The following is a 14817-nucleotide window of genomic DNA, read 5'->3' as shown; positions in this document are numbered from 1 at the left end:
CTGGACTCGGAGACAAAGAGAGAGCTGGACAACCCCCGGCAGGGTTTATGTTTGGTGGTGCCCTGGGCACACGGGAGTACCAGGAAATGAAGAAGCGGATGCTCTAGCCAAGGAAGCCTGCAAACTAATCCCAAAATCACAACTACAGCCCTCATTAGCGCACCTAGAAAGGCAAGCTAAAGCAGCTGCCTTCCAAGCCTTTGCCAGAAAATGGCTATCCCAATGCCCTCGGCAATATGCCGACCTCGAGATAATTCTTCACCCCAAGCCGCCCGAACTCCGCCTCCCTCGGCACTTACTAGGAAGGCTATACGCAGCAAGATCCCATCATGGAGACTTTGCAGCATACCACGAGAGATTCGCTCATCAAGATGCGTTGCTTAACTGCAGCTGTGGGAAACCCAAGACACCAGTCCATTTCTACTTCTGCAAGCGTGGACGCAAGGCTACACCGCGCTACCTCCGCTAACGTATAGCCAAAGCAAGCATTGATTTCTTGTTAGGTTCTGCTAAGGGAGCCTCTCTTCTATGCGAATGGATAGAGGAGACCAATTTCTTTTCCGAAATTTGCCCGAGTCATTGAACAGGAACGTTAGGTGAAGACGGTAGCCTGTAATATAGTTTAGATTAGTATAGACCATGTCGGCATAGCGCCCGGCACGTCCTTTTGTTACCAGACGTTAAATACATCATCATCATCATCATCACTTGTCCTCTGCATACATGGTGCGCTGTAGCCGCCGCGAGCCTGCGGGGCAGGCCTTTTTCTTGGTCATGCATGTTGGGTCGTAACATCTAAGTACAACTCCTCCTTATCCTTCTTTATCTATATTAATATAAAGGCTTCTTCTCTTCAATTTCTATATATACCGCATTCAGGTAATTATCTATTAACGTCCTCTTTTTATTTCAATAATGTATTTTAGCTTAAGTCCTTAGTATGAAGTTTTTACCTTAGGGAGTGTCGGAACAGCAAGGCTGATAAGGAGCAATGGGCAGGTATCGTGGGCTGGCTGGCGCCTGCCCTGGGCGAAGTGGGACAACCGGCTTAGTCATCACGGCCGGTTAAGGTGGGGCAACCACCCAGGCCGTCCCCACCTACTTCGATCGGCCCCTGCCCACAATGTAAATAGGAAGAACAACAACAGCAATTATCACGGACATCGACGTGATTGTTGCCGAAGATACACCCTCATGAGGAAATATATCACGCCTGTGATACCAACAGTATGATTTGCGTGACATTTTGGCTTGAAACGTGCTTCGCGACATGATACAAGTACTTTACTCAGGCCGTCCATTGCCAGACAGAATAACATCTCGCAAGAGTAAAGCATGGTGAGTCTCGAAGACGTGCTTCACGATAAGAATTGCGATACGAATTGATCAACGCCAAAAGCACTTTCAGAAGTCCCAGTGTCCCAATTTCGAGATGCAGATAGCCACCTGCCTAGGTAGCATTGGGTAGGTGTTGTCGGTTCCCGATCTGTCGGCAATCTCTGCTATTTGAGGCTGGAAAGCTTGATTAGGTCTGCTGGTATCACTGCAACGTACAGATCCTAAGGGGTTTGTTAACCCCTCCAATCGGCATTGAGCAACAACATTCTCGTATGGTCGGGATATAGAGAGGGGCCGGAGGGCGGAAGGTCCATCATCGCATCCAGGCGCGGAATAGGAAGGTCGTGCAGTGGAGACCCGTGATCTAATTACAGGGACTTGTTGCCAAACCTTATTGCGGAAATCGCTGGATTCCTCGGCCTCCGATACTGTCAGGAAGGCACTTACTAAACTATTGTCAAAGAGCGCTTACTGGGGTAAGAACTCTTTTCAGTCGCCCAAGTTGGATGATTTGGTACAAAACTTCTGTATCAAAGTTTGAGAACTCTCTCACACGTCGAGATAAGGTAGAGCAAGTCAAGAAGCTATGCCTTGGACGTGCATGCGACCGTGACTACCTACGTTTTTAGTCCTGTGAAGTTCGATTGCGTGCGGCTCAGACTATCATCACTTTCTCCTCCCCTTTTCTCTGGTCAAATGGTCTGTCAGTGTAGCTACAGACTGGAACTCGGTCAAGTGTCAACCAACAGGGATGGAAGCTCACCATGTTTGATTTCAAGAAAATATGGTTGAAGGGACTGCTCGACTAAGAACTCGCGATGAGCGCTGGGACCATCAGATTTACCAACACTCTCGGAGATTCTCACGGGTAGCCAGAAGTCGGAATCTTGATGACGGGCTGTCAAGCATTTTAGTATAATAAAGACCACCACATTGTTGACTATTGTTGGTATTCCTCTCACAGGGAATTTGGTTCGAACCGTAGGGTCCTGGGGGTGACGAAGTATCAATATCTCTGTATTGATTGATTCTGCGTGAGGAGTAGAAGGGAGATTCCAACCGGAGGTTGGGTGGGTAGTCGAGGTCTAAGTGTACCCCCTCGAGGTGGCCCATGCTCTGCCCCTACTCGCGGCCGAATTGGACTTCCAATCCGACAACTATGGCTAATTGTTGGTCAAGAATCCATGTATGGATATGCGCATGGCTTAAGGCTCTGATTGGTCTGCAGTGCGTGCGGTGCAGCCGGTGCCACGTGGGGGCCGTTCCGCACGTGCCATCGCTGTTGCCTGCCGCGTCTGCGTGCTTACTTACCATTTGGACCCCTTCGCATGCCGTGGCCTCAAAGGCTCAGAACACTTTGAACCGTCGACAACGAGCTCATACCCAAACTGCTCTCTCTCAAACTACGAATACCTTGTCATGGCTATGGGAGGGGTCAGGTCTCATTTATTCAAGAGGTCACTCTATCATTGGACCTAATCACCGCCTGAGCGCAACCTCCAGTCACCCTGGCCATTGTAGGCCCTCCTGACTCATGGCTAATCCTGCCCCTCTTCCACAACCCTTAGAGAACCGGCCAAGGAGCGGGATCAGGCCAAAGAGGAGGCAAGTCGGCAGGGCGTGCGATGCTTGTCGCTTGCGTCGCATCAAATGCGACGATGCATCTCCTTGTACCAACTGCAGGGGTCGGGGCCAGCAGTGTAGCAATTCGGATGCATCGCGAACTTCGACCCTCTCTCAGGCCCATGAAGAGATAGATCGACTGAGGCTTAGAGTGTTGGACCTCGAACGAGAGCTCCAACGACAGCGAGAGGCGCATATCACTTCTGAATCTCCACCTTCAATACATTCACAGCAAGTAGTCGCCACCGTGGAAGCACCGGCAGCCATGAACATCGAAGGCCACTTCGTCACGCCAAACAACAAGCCTTGGGACGGTGCTCTGCTTCGACCTGCACGTTCGCCTCATGTCGCTTGGTTTGGACCTTCGTCTCTTTACTTCTTTATCCACCGCCTTGGCGTGTTCCTCAGTACCGATGTTGAACATGCTCAGCCAGACCATATGCTTCTCCGATCAACGGGCGGTAATAACGTGCTCGCTCAGGCAAAGACTACATCAGAAGACGCATCTCATTTGCTGAGACCACTGGTCAACGGCAATAAATCTGGTGTTTTCCTGAATCCGATTCAAGAAGAGTACTTCGTCAATCTGTTTTGGCAATCGTATCACACCTCTTTGTACGCCATTATCGATGAGGCTGAGTTTAAAAAAGAGTATCAAGCACTCTATCTGGACGTGCCTGTGGGGTATACTCGCAAGTCTTCGGCGCTAGTCGACATTGTTGTTGCCATGTGCATGCAGTATAGGGCCTCGAGTCTGCCATCTAGCCATCAAGGAAATATTGTTGAAGAAAACGATGCTACAACTGCCGGCCGGTGGCACTATCGAAGAGCACAGACTTTGCTAGCAGGAGAGATGGAAAGCCCTACCATCTCTACACTCCAGTGTCATCTTCTATCAGCTGTCTATGTCTGTGGCGCGTCATTTCATAACATGGCAGATAGCATTTGCGGTCAAGCTGTACGCACAGCCTACATGCTGGGTCTTCACATTGACCCTCCTCTTGTTTCAACAGAGAAAGAACGTCAAGTAAGACGTCGTCTTTGGTGGGCCGTCTATGTCTTGGATAGCAAAGTCGGGATGAAGCTGGGCCGCCCTTTTTTACTTCATGGCTCATTTTCCATGCCGCCTTTCCCCGATGACCAGCTTGGCGCTTCCGTGTTATCAGGATCTACATTCGCTCCCATCTCAGGGGACGCTACCTGGCTAAGTTTTAGCCTTCATCATCTCAAGTTGTTCAAAACGATGAGAGATGCTCATACTGCATTGTACAGTCACGACTTTGGCCTTGGTCAACACAAGACCATATGGGATGACCCCACATCATTAGCCAAGGTAGCCGAAAGCCTGGGACCTCATATCCAAGCGATAGAGAAATGGGTGCAGAACCTACCTGGGGCGCTCAAAACCAGTCGAGAAACCGATGGCTGTGTTCTTTCGACTGACGGCACGGCTCTCGTCATTGAGCAGTATGCCCCACTCTGGCTACAAAGACAACGCCTCCTCCTGGAAATGGAATATCACCACATGTCTGTCAACCTTTACCGACCCTTCATCTCGTTCAAAAGAGTTCCGGTGGCCGGGAGTCTTGTTGAGAGGCTCGCAGTGGAAAGCATCAACCACGCGATAGAGCTATCCAAGATTACCCAGCAAGCGTTGTCGTCCACAGCTATTCTCAATGGATGGCATGAAGCATTTCAGTGGCAATGGAATTCTGCCATAACATTGGCAGGATTCATTTTGGCCAATCCATGCCACGCTTCCGTGGAACCTGCGAGAAGTGCCATGGGATTGGCCTTGTCGGTTTTTCGTACATTTGGCCAAAGTTTCGAGCTGGCTACAAATGCTGAAACTGTTGTCCGAATGCTCTGTACGAAGATCGATGCCTTGATATCGGCATCTTCCCAGAGCTATGGTCATAAGGGACCAGCTGAATTATCTACGCTGCGTATGGATCCGGAGGTCGAGGTTTCCAACGGCTTTGCTTCTGAACTGGCCCATGAACCAACATCTCCCGAGCTCATGAATCAGTTTCCGGAGTTCGACTTCACGGAAATGGCGGTTGGCGTAGATTTCTGGGCCAACATTGACATGCTGGGAACAGGCGACATCGGCATATTTGGCGAGTCCTCTGTGTATTAGCTAGAATCTTGATGTTAAGCAAGGTAGTGGTCAACATTTTGATTCACGTGCAAACGATGCGCAGGCGATGATCCCAGTAATCAGTTCACGTCTTCCTTTTCGAGATGCTAATTCAGAAAATGGCTTACAGAACTCGTAAGCATTTGTCAAACATCCGACCAATTGGAGCATGTCCTCGGTCTGCTTACTCTGGTCCTTTTCTGGTCCTTTTCAGTCCACTAGGAGTTGCTCCGGTAGTGTAGACCAACGGACCAATCGCAGCAACTCCTCTTGGCGGGCAGTCAACGAGCCTCGTCTCTCTAAAAGACAATGGCATGAGTTGAGTATAAATACTTTCATCCAAATCGCCAACTATACACATTGAGTTCAACCACCCTACACTTCTCTCACAACTTCATGCTCAGTCGGATCAGACTTTAGCAGACTATAAGCTTCTTTGCCATCGATTTTCGCCTACCTTAGCCAAAAATCTCATTGCCGGACTCACCATGTCTTTGCCGCGCCGAGCTCTGATCAGCATCACTTCTGCTCATGGCACACTCTTCGGGGGAAAGGAAACCACTGGTCTCTTTATCAGCGAAGCGCTGCATCCTTACAACGTCTTGAGGGCCGCTGGTTTTGAAGTTGATCTCGCATCCGAAAGTGGTGCATACACCCCCGACTGGCTTTCAAGCCAGCCAGATTTTCTCCATGGCGAAGATCTGAAGATTTGGAATGATACCAAGAGCGAATTCCGCACGAAGCTCGACAACATGCCGAAAGCCGCCGACCTCGATGGTAACGCTTACGGGCTTTTCTACGCCTCTGCTGGCCATGCTGCCCTCATCGACTATCCGACGGCCTCTTCTCTTCAACGAATTGCAGCGCAAGTCTGGAAAAATGGGGGGGTCGTCTGTTCTGTTTGCCACGGGCCTGCACTTTTTGCCAATCTTATCGACCCTACCACCAATGAGCCTCTTGTTAAGAACAAGAGGATTACTGGGTTCACGACGGAAGCCGAAATCTCCATGGGTATTATGGATGAACTCAGAAGCTGGGGTGCCGAGATGGTGGAGGAGACTGCCACTCGACTTGGCGCGAAATGTAAGCAATTCTCTCTTCTCGCCCTTCTTATCCATTACTTGGTTGGTAGATCTCGTCTGATCTGACACAAAAAAATAGATGTGCGTGCCCCTGGTATCTGGGACGACTTCCACGTGGTTGACGGTCGCCTAGTGACAGGCCAGAACCCAGCCAGCGCTACATCCACTGCTCAAGCTGCCGTCCAGGTTTTCGACAGCGCCTGAAGGATACATGTATTGTTCTGAAATATCAGAGGACTATAGGGCAAAGATGACGTGTACTCAAATAAAATTTGAGTGAAGCGGATAGATTGCTATCGATACTCGGATCACGCAATCATTCTCAATCGCCTTGCCTTGAATCTCGGTGTGACATGTTTACAGTGTGATGCCGCTTACGACAGGCGCGCAAGAAGACGCTAAATTCAATCATCGTGGAGAGAGGGAACGGTTAATAGATACTTCAAATTGTTGTCGGGGGCTTCCTGGCAGCCTCAGCAGAAGGAGTAATTCCGGTTTGTGATGAGTGTGTGGCGGACTTGTTCAAATTTGCTTGTCGGCCACGGCTGTGTCAACTTCATGTTGCAACATGGAGGTATAGAGCTCAGAAGCCGCTGAAACGCTAGGAGGGGTTCCGAACGACCTAGAAGAAGTACGACCAACCATCGTGGTTTTGACGTACGAAGGCCACGTGAATCTAGAGTTGTTGGCCACTAATACACTGACGCCATTCTTGAAACAAATTTCGTGCGGGTTGGGTTCTGTCAACCAGTCCCTACGAGTATTCTCCAAACGCCTGGATTCGACCAATCCACAAGTCTCCGATGAAAAATCTATCTCCGATGACTAAGAACGGGATGACAAACTCCAGAAGCCCACTTAAACGTGTCATTGTCAGCGGCATGGGCGATCGGGTTGCCCCGGAATCACGGAGCTGCTGCACGCTTTGTAAGACGCCAAGCCGGAGTTGCGGAGTTGCCCACAGCATCGCAAATCAGTGCTCCGGCTGACTCGCCGCCGAGTCATAGTGGGCCTTCTCAAAAACAAGGAAACAAATCGAGTGATAGATGGTATTTAATGACGAAAGAAACCTCGCATTGGCTCCAGAGCTAGTTAGACATAGACCCTTTCAACAATTTCTCAAAAGCAAATTTGATTGAGTTTCCTCACAGCTCGTCAACGTATCCTACCTTCATTCAACACAGTAACACATCAACACCATCAGTCAACCAGTAGCTCAAATCATCGATTCATCATGGCAACCTCTCAAATTACGGAAAGCAAGCTCTTCAAGCCGTTGAAGCTTGGCAACACACAATTGGAGCATCGCATTGCCATGGCACCCTTGACCCGATACCGAAATGATGCAAGCCACGTGGCCAAATCTTTTGTCCCTCGTTATTACAGTGACAGAGCCTCGACTCCGGGTACTTTGATTATCTCCGAGGCCACCGGCACGTCAATGCCGGAGACAGGAGTGCCACACGGCCCGGCCTTTGTCACAGACGAGCAAGTCGCTGCTTGGGAAAAGGTCATCGCCGCAGTTCACGAAAAGAAAGGCGTGTGGTTTCAACAAATTTGGGCACAGGGACGAGCTGCAGACCCCGAGTACCAGAAGCAGCGCGGCTACCGGTTTCGATCCTCTAGCGCTGTGCCCATGGAACCTGGCGCAGCCGTCCCCGAAGAAATGACAGAAGAGGAGATTCTGCAAGTCATCCAAGACTTTGCGGACACTGCCAAGAGAGTTGTTGCCGCAGGCGGTGATGGTGTTGAAATCCATGGAGCCCATGGTTACCTTCTGGATCAGTTCCTCTCAGACTCCGTCAACAAGCGAACTGATAGATGGGGAGGCTCGATTGAAAATCGGGCTCGGCTTCTACTTGAAGTCGTTAAGGCAGTCGTTGAAGTTATCGGAGCTGAGAAAGTGGCTCTTCGACTCTCTCCGTATGCATCTTTTCAAGGCGCAGAGTCATCTGATATCCACGGACAGTACACTTACATTGTCACGGAACTCAAGAAGATGAACGTTCCTTTTGCCTATCTGTCACTCGTTGAGGCTCGAGGCGATCCTGCCAAGCTTTTGAACACTACGCATGATCCCAAGATTGTGCAACAGACCCTCGACTTTATCCTTGACATCTGGGATAACCTATCCCCTGTTGTTGTGGCCGGTGGCTATGGTCCCGAGAGCGCTGCCCAGGCACTGGAAGAGCACTACGCAAAGTGGGATATCATCGTTGCATTCGGAAGAAGCTTCATTGCAAACCCCGACCTTGTCTGGCGCTTCAAGCACGGCATTCCGCTTACGAAGTACCACCGCTTTTCGTTCTACATCAGAGGGTCCGAGATTGGGTACAACGATTACACATTTAGTCAGGAGTACATCGACGCACAGCGCGAATGGGCTTTGACACATTTGGCTTCGAACTCGAAGTAGCGCTAGGCTTGTCATTTTTGGGTTGTTTGTTCCGGGTAGAAAAGCTTTGAATTTAGAACAATATACTTAGAACGGTATCCTTGTTATCTTCACTGACAAAAGCATGTCTTTGACACTTTATCATGTGAGGAAATCGACTTCAAGTTTCCCTCTTAGACCCGTCGGGTAGTGTCATCTGTCTGCGTGGCCTGGTATCGTGTCTGAATTCCTCGATTCAACACTCCAAGTCTCAAGGTTTCAAATTTTCCCGTTGGAAATAGTTGTTACAAATAACAAGAGCCATCGAGCTGATTCATGCAGGCCTTACTCTCCAAGCATTTCTATATGATATTAGGCATGGACTAAAAAGAGTAGACTGAAGAAAACATGGGGAACTAGGTAAAGATCAATCCCCTCACATTTACTTCACTCGGTTCAGAATATATGGCTTATCACTTATTAGTTGGTAATTATGTTGCATGGGCATGCAAAGGGTGAATACCTAAGTTTAGAAGACACGAAGGTTCAACGCAAGGAGAAAGCTGTGTCCATCGAGTCCGGTCCATTTAAGAGACATGGAGCAGGAGACTCAACCCAGAACCAATCAGAGCACCAAGAAACACGGCCGAACCCGCCCGGAAATTTTCGATCACGGGCCCGAGCACCCTAGATGCCTAGCCAGTTTAGCACAGATGCCAAGATTGACTTGTCTCAATGATTCCAGCGGCAACAAACATGAGGACAAGACACTGTAATCTAGATGTGTGTTCTCGCACATTTCGGGGGTCGAAAATGTCCGTAATAAGGGGATTCTGGCCGGTGAGATCGACTTCTCGGTCAAGGTAAAGCCTAATCGCCGATTGGGATGCACCTCTCTGCATAGCGTGTCAGCGCCATCGCGTGGCTTCGTGGATCTATGACGAAACCATAGCTTGAGCTTGCCAGATGAGGCTCCTTGCTTGGAGAAGAAAAGATCTAGTGGTCTCCACTTGGCCGATATCTTACACCAGTGTCGCGCTGACGCGACCGACGTGGTCTGCTAGTACTTGGCTCTACGTCGTCATAGATCTCAACTGGATTAACGGTCGGCGGAAACAGATGACCGACGCCGCTAGTTTCCCACAATTAGAATCGAGTTTCGTTGCTCGCGTCCCCCTGAAGACATGAAAGATATTCTGGAACCGGCCTAGCGTTGACTGGCGTTTTGTTGGCATGTGGTTTCAATGAAAAGCAAATATCCGTCGGCTCACTAAGACAATATTATTTACCTACGGGTTCCCATCAACAGCGTCATTTCTGTCATGTTTTCTGCACCAGTATGTGCACTATAGCTACTTGATCACCATCGTCACGTTGCGGGATACCATAGTGTTGTAGCGACATTGAAAAGCTCTATCTGCTGTCGGGATACAATCAACACCATCATGGACGAGAAGCCCACGCCACGGGACACTGACGTCCCTGGCGGCTTCCCCGAGACGCCTAGTCTTGCCCCGACCAGTGGCCGTCCTACGCCGATGGCATTGTCCAGTCACGACCAGCACAACTATCAGAATGCCGCAAACACACAATCCAGTCAGATTACCCGGACCGGCACAAGTTACTTTGCCACGACATCGCGTGTCCGCGACGACACTTCTTCTTCTACTGTAACGCTTTCTGGCAACGGTGTTGCGGTTTCGGGTAGTCGCAGGGCTTCGCGAGTAGAAGATTTGTCGGAAAAGCATGTCCCAATCGATGATGATTCGACGCCATCCTCTCCCTCCGCAAACGCTCTATCGCCTACGGATAGTATGCATTTTGCGCCTCTCAAGACCCATGCCAGCAACACCAAACGGCCAGATGCCCGCAGACAAGGAAGCAATTTGACCGAAGATGACCTTTTCCGAGTGTTGTCTCGCCGTCGTACCAATGCTACGCACCAGTCAGATGCTGAGCAGGAAGAGGAGCAGCAAGAGGTTGAACGTCTCATGTCTCGGATATTTGGTCGAGCTCGACAAGAACAGAGTGAGGAAGAGAAAACACGGCATAGCGGAGTTGTTTTCCGCGATCTCACGGTCAAAGGTGTCGGTCTCGGGGCCAGCTTACAGCCCACGATTGGAGACATCTTCCTCGGATTCCCCCGAAAGATCAAGATGCTTTTCACTCGAGGGCCTAAGGCTGCATTCGCAAAGCCCCCGGTCAGGGAGCTCATCAGTCATTTCGATGGTTGTGTACGCCCTGGAGAGCTTCTTCTTGTTCTTGGTCGTCCAGGCTCAGGATGTAGCACTTTCCTCAAGGCATTCTGCAATCAAAGGGCAGGGTTCCAGGCTATTGAAGGAGATGTCACTTATGGAGGCGCCCCGGCTGAGGAGATGAGCAAAAGATTTCGCGGAGAAATCATCTACAACCCAGAAGACGACCTCCACTACCCAACCCTGACCGTCAAGAGAACCCTCAACTTCGCTCTTGAGACTCGAACCCCTGGCAAGGAATCAAGACTTGACGGAGAGAGCAGGAAGGACTACATCGAGGAGTTCATGCGAGTTGCCACGAAACTCTTTTGGATCGAGCATACCTTGGGCACCAAGGTTGGAAACGAGTATGTGAGAGGTGTATCGGGTGGCGAAAGAAAGCGTGTCAGTATCGCAGAAGCCATGATTACTCGCGCATCCGTTCAAGGGTGGGACAACTCAAGCAAAGGCCTCGATGCCAGTACTGCCGTGGAGTACGTCCGATCGATTCGGGCCATGACAAACATGGCAGAGATATCAACGGCCGTGTCGCTTTACCAAGCCGGCGAGTCTTTATATGATCTTGTCGACAAAGTGCTCCTCATCGACGAGGGCAAGTGTCTTTATTATGGACCCTCGGAATCCGCAAAGCAGTACTTCATTGACCTCGGCTTCGAGTGCCCAGACCGGTGGACAACTGCAGACTTCTTGACTTCGGTGACCGATGAGCATGAGCGCCATATTCGGGATGGCTACGAGTCCCGAATTCCAAGAACCCCCGAGGAGTTTGATTGGGCATATAGGAATAGCGAGGCCTACAGGAGAAACATCCAAGATGTGGAAGAGTTTGAGTCTCAGCTTGCACAGCAAATCGAGAGCCGCCGCCAGAACGAATCGAAGAAAACAGAGACCAAGAACTACGAGATTCCCTTCCACAAGCAGGTCATCTACTGCACCAAGCGCCAGTTCATGGTTATGGCCGGAGATCGAGCGTCCCTCTTTGGTAAGTGGGGCGGACTGGTGTTCCAAGGTCTTATCGTGGGCAGTTTGTTCTACAACCTTCCGAATACCGCTGCCGGAGCATTCCCCCGCGGAGGAACCTTGTTCTTCCTGCTTCTCTTCAACGCCTTACTAGCACTGGCCGAGCAATCCGCAGCATTCGAATCGAAACCCATCCTGCTCAAGCACAAGTCCTTCTCTTTCTACCGCCCAGCAGCTTTTGCCATTGCACAAACTGTAGTGGACGTGCCGCTCGTCTTCATCCAGGTTGTCCTCTTCAACATCATCATCTACTGGATGTCCAACCTTGCCAGGACTGCGTCACAGTTCTTCATCGCCACCCTCATTCTCTGGTTGGTTACCATGGTCACCTATGCTTTCTTCCGTGCAATCTCAGCTTGGTGCAAGACCTTGGACGATGCTACACGATTCACCGGCATATCTGTTCAGATCGTCATCGTTTACACAGGCTACCTTATCCCACCAACTTCGATGCGCCCCTGGTTTGGGTGGCTGCGATGGATCAACTGGATCCAGTACGGCTTCGAGTGTCTCATGTCTAATGAGTTTTACGACCGAGAGCTGCAATGCGTCCCGCCTTACCTCGTTCCTCAAGGACCCAACGCCTCGCCGGCGTACCAAGGCTGTGCGCTTGCTGGAAGCCCACCGGGTCAGACGATTGTACCCGGCTCCAGTTACATTGAAGCTTCATTCACGTATTCTCGTTCTCACCTATGGCGGAATTTCGGCTTCCTATGGGCCTTCTTCTTCGTCTTTGTAGTCCTCACAGCCTTGGGCATGGAGCACATGAAGCCGAACACTGGTGGCGGCGCTATTACCGTTTACAAGCGTGGGCAAGTCCCCAAGAAGGTGGAGAATAACATCGCCGCGGGCGGGCGTGGCAAGAAGGGTGATGAGGAATCAGGCGAAGCCAACAACAGTACGCAAACGATGACAGCCGACACTGCGAAGAAAGAGAAGAGCGACGAGGACACCATGAAGCAAGTAGCTCGGAATGAGACCGTCTTCACCTTCCGCAATGTCAAGTACGTTATACCTTTCGAGAAGGGAGAGCGCACGCTTCTGGATGATGTCCAAGGTTACGTCCGTCCTGGAAAACTCACTGCGCTCATGGGTGCCTCCGGTAAGTATTGATCTTTTCCCAGGAGTTGCTGTTTGCATTTTCTAATGACTCATAGGTGCTGGTAAGACGACTCTGCTGAATGCCCTGGCTCAACGCCTCACCTTTGGCAAAGTCACTGGGGAGTTCCTGGTCGATGCTCGACCACTGCCCAAGTCCTTCCAGAGAGCTACTGGCTATGCTGAGCAGATGGATGTGCATGAACCTTCGGCGACGGTTCGAGAAGCTCTTCAGTTCTCAGCGCTATTGCGCCAACCCCGAGAAGTATCTAAGAAGGAGAAGTTCGATTACTGTGAAACTATCATTGATCTCCTTGAGATGCGCGATATCGCCGGGGCAACAATTGGCAAAGTTGGCGAGGGCCTGAATGCCGAACAGCGAAAAAGACTCACCATTGGAGTAGAGCTGGCTTCGAAGCCTGAGCTCCTCATGTTCTTGGACGAGCCTACTTCTGGTTTGGATTCTGGAGCCGCTTTCAACATTGTCCGATTCTTGCGCAAGCTGGCAGACGCTGGTCAAGCCGTACTGTGCACCATTCACCAGCCGTCGGCCGTGTTGTTCGAGGAATTCGACGAGCTGTTACTTCTCAAGGCCGGCGGCCGAGTTGCGTACAATGGCCCGCTTGGTCAAGACAGCCAAGAACTGATTCAGTACTTTGAGTCAAACGGCGCTCACAAGTGCCCTCCGAGCAGCAATCCAGCCGAGTACATGCTGGAGGCAATCGGTGCCGGTGACCCGAACTACAAAGGCAAGGATTGGGGAGATGTCTGGGCGCAGTCGAAGCACATGGAACAGAGATCCCGAGACATTGACGAGATACTGGCCAAGAGGAAGGATGTCGAGCCCTCGAAGAGCCTCAAGGACGACCGTGAATACGCCATGCCATTAACGACTCAAACGGTGGCAGTGGTCAAGCGGTCGTTCACTGCCTACTGGCGCACGCCCAACTACATCGTCGGAAAGTTCATGTTACACATCTTGACAGGTCTATTCAACTGCTTCACCTTTTACAAGATCGGCTACGCATCCGTCGACTACCAGAACCGGCTCTTCTCAATCTTCATGACCCTGACGATTAGTCCCCCGCTCATCCAGCAATTGCAGCCCGTGTTCCTTCAATCCCGCCAGATTTTCCAGTCGCGCGAGAACAATGCAAAGATTTACAGCTGGTTTGCTTGGACGACAGCTGCCGTTCTCGTCGAGATTCCCTACGCTATTGTCGCCGGAGGCATCTACTTCAACTGCTGGTGGTGGGGCGTTTTCGGATGGCGTCTTCCCGGCTTCAACTCCGGCTTTGCATTCCTCTTGGTCATCCTTTTCGAGCTGTACTACGTGAGCTTTGGCCAGGCGATCGCCGCATTCGCCCCCAATGAGCTTCTCGCGTCTCTCTTGGTTCCCATCTTCTTCCTCTTCGTCGTCAGTTTCTGCGGTGTGGTTGTGCCCGCGGCCCAACTTCCTACGTTCTGGAGAGCTTGGATGTACTGGCTTACACCTTTCCACTACCTGCTGGAAGCCTTCCTCGGAGTCGCCATTCATGACCAGCCTGTCCAGTGCGAGTCCGGCGAGTTTGCCAGATACCAGCCGCCTCCCAACCTGTCCTGCGAAGACTACACCGCGCCTTATATCCAGCAGGCGGGTGGTTACGTTCAGACCGGAGATGGGGGTGTTTGCGAATTCTGCCAGTATGCGACGGGTGATGAATTCGGTGCAGGTTTCAGCGTTTACTACAGCAATATCTGGCGGGACTTTGGCATCTTCTGCGGGTTTATCGTCTTCAATTACGCCGTGGTCTATGTCGGAACCTGGCTCAGGTTCAAGGGGAAGAATCCCTTCAAGAAGATCATGATGAAAAAGGGCGGCAGTAATTAAATCTCATGTCAGTGTTT

At 50.9% G+C, this 14817-nt stretch overlaps 5 protein-coding genes across 5 annotated transcripts; all 5 read left to right on the top strand.

Annotated features, from left to right (window-relative positions):
- Positions 1-2929: 2929 nt before the first annotated feature.
- Positions 2930-4843, top strand: BDP81DRAFT_290938 (fungal-specific transcription factor domain-containing protein; the record flags this gene model as incomplete). The annotated part of the gene is made up of 1 exon (XM_060583064.1): positions 2930-4843. A coding segment is annotated over one exon (1914 nt), but the record flags the coding sequence as incomplete, so codon positions are not given.
- Positions 4844-5589: 746 nt separating this feature from the next.
- On the top strand, positions 5590-6387 carry BDP81DRAFT_329876 (class I glutamine amidotransferase-like protein; the record flags this gene model as incomplete). The annotated part of the gene is made up of 2 exons (XM_060585351.1): positions 5590-6184; positions 6263-6387. The coding sequence occupies 2 exons, from the start codon at positions 5590-5592 to the stop codon at positions 6385-6387; spliced, it is 720 nt and encodes a 239-aa protein (XP_060440548.1).
- An 895-nt stretch (positions 6388-7282) lies between these two features.
- Positions 7283-8987, top strand: BDP81DRAFT_437786 (NADH:flavin oxidoreductase/NADH oxidase). Its single transcript, XM_060591265.1, has one exon. It carries the CDS (start codon positions 7418-7420, stop codon positions 8597-8599), a length of 1182 nt encoding a protein of 393 aa, XP_060440547.1. The 5' UTR covers positions 7283-7417; the 3' UTR covers positions 8600-8987.
- A 370-nt stretch (positions 8988-9357) lies between these two features.
- On the top strand, positions 9358-9764 carry BDP81DRAFT_437785 (uncharacterized protein). Its single transcript, XM_060591264.1, has one exon. It carries the CDS (start codon positions 9524-9526, stop codon positions 9743-9745), a length of 222 nt encoding a protein of 73 aa, XP_060440546.1. The 5' UTR covers positions 9358-9523; the 3' UTR covers positions 9746-9764.
- Positions 9765-10002: 238 nt separating this feature from the next.
- Positions 10003-14800, top strand: BDP81DRAFT_398620 (ABC-2 type transporter; the record flags this gene model as incomplete). Its single annotated transcript, XM_060588487.1, has 2 exons — positions 10003-12934; positions 12990-14800. The coding sequence occupies 2 exons, from the start codon at positions 10003-10005 to the stop codon at positions 14798-14800; spliced, it is 4743 nt and encodes a 1580-aa protein (XP_060440545.1).
- Between the last annotated feature and the right edge of the window lie 17 nt (positions 14801-14817).

The sequence above is a fragment of the Colletotrichum phormii genome (assembly GCF_030913505.1).
Source record: "Colletotrichum phormii strain CBS 102054 chromosome Unknown BDP81scaffold_24, whole genome shotgun sequence".
In the NCBI taxonomy this organism is placed as follows: Eukaryota; Fungi; Ascomycota; class Sordariomycetes; order Glomerellales; family Glomerellaceae; genus Colletotrichum; species Colletotrichum phormii.
The sequence above is the reverse complement of the archived record's forward strand: the minus strand, read 5'-3'. Positions and strand labels throughout refer to the sequence as shown.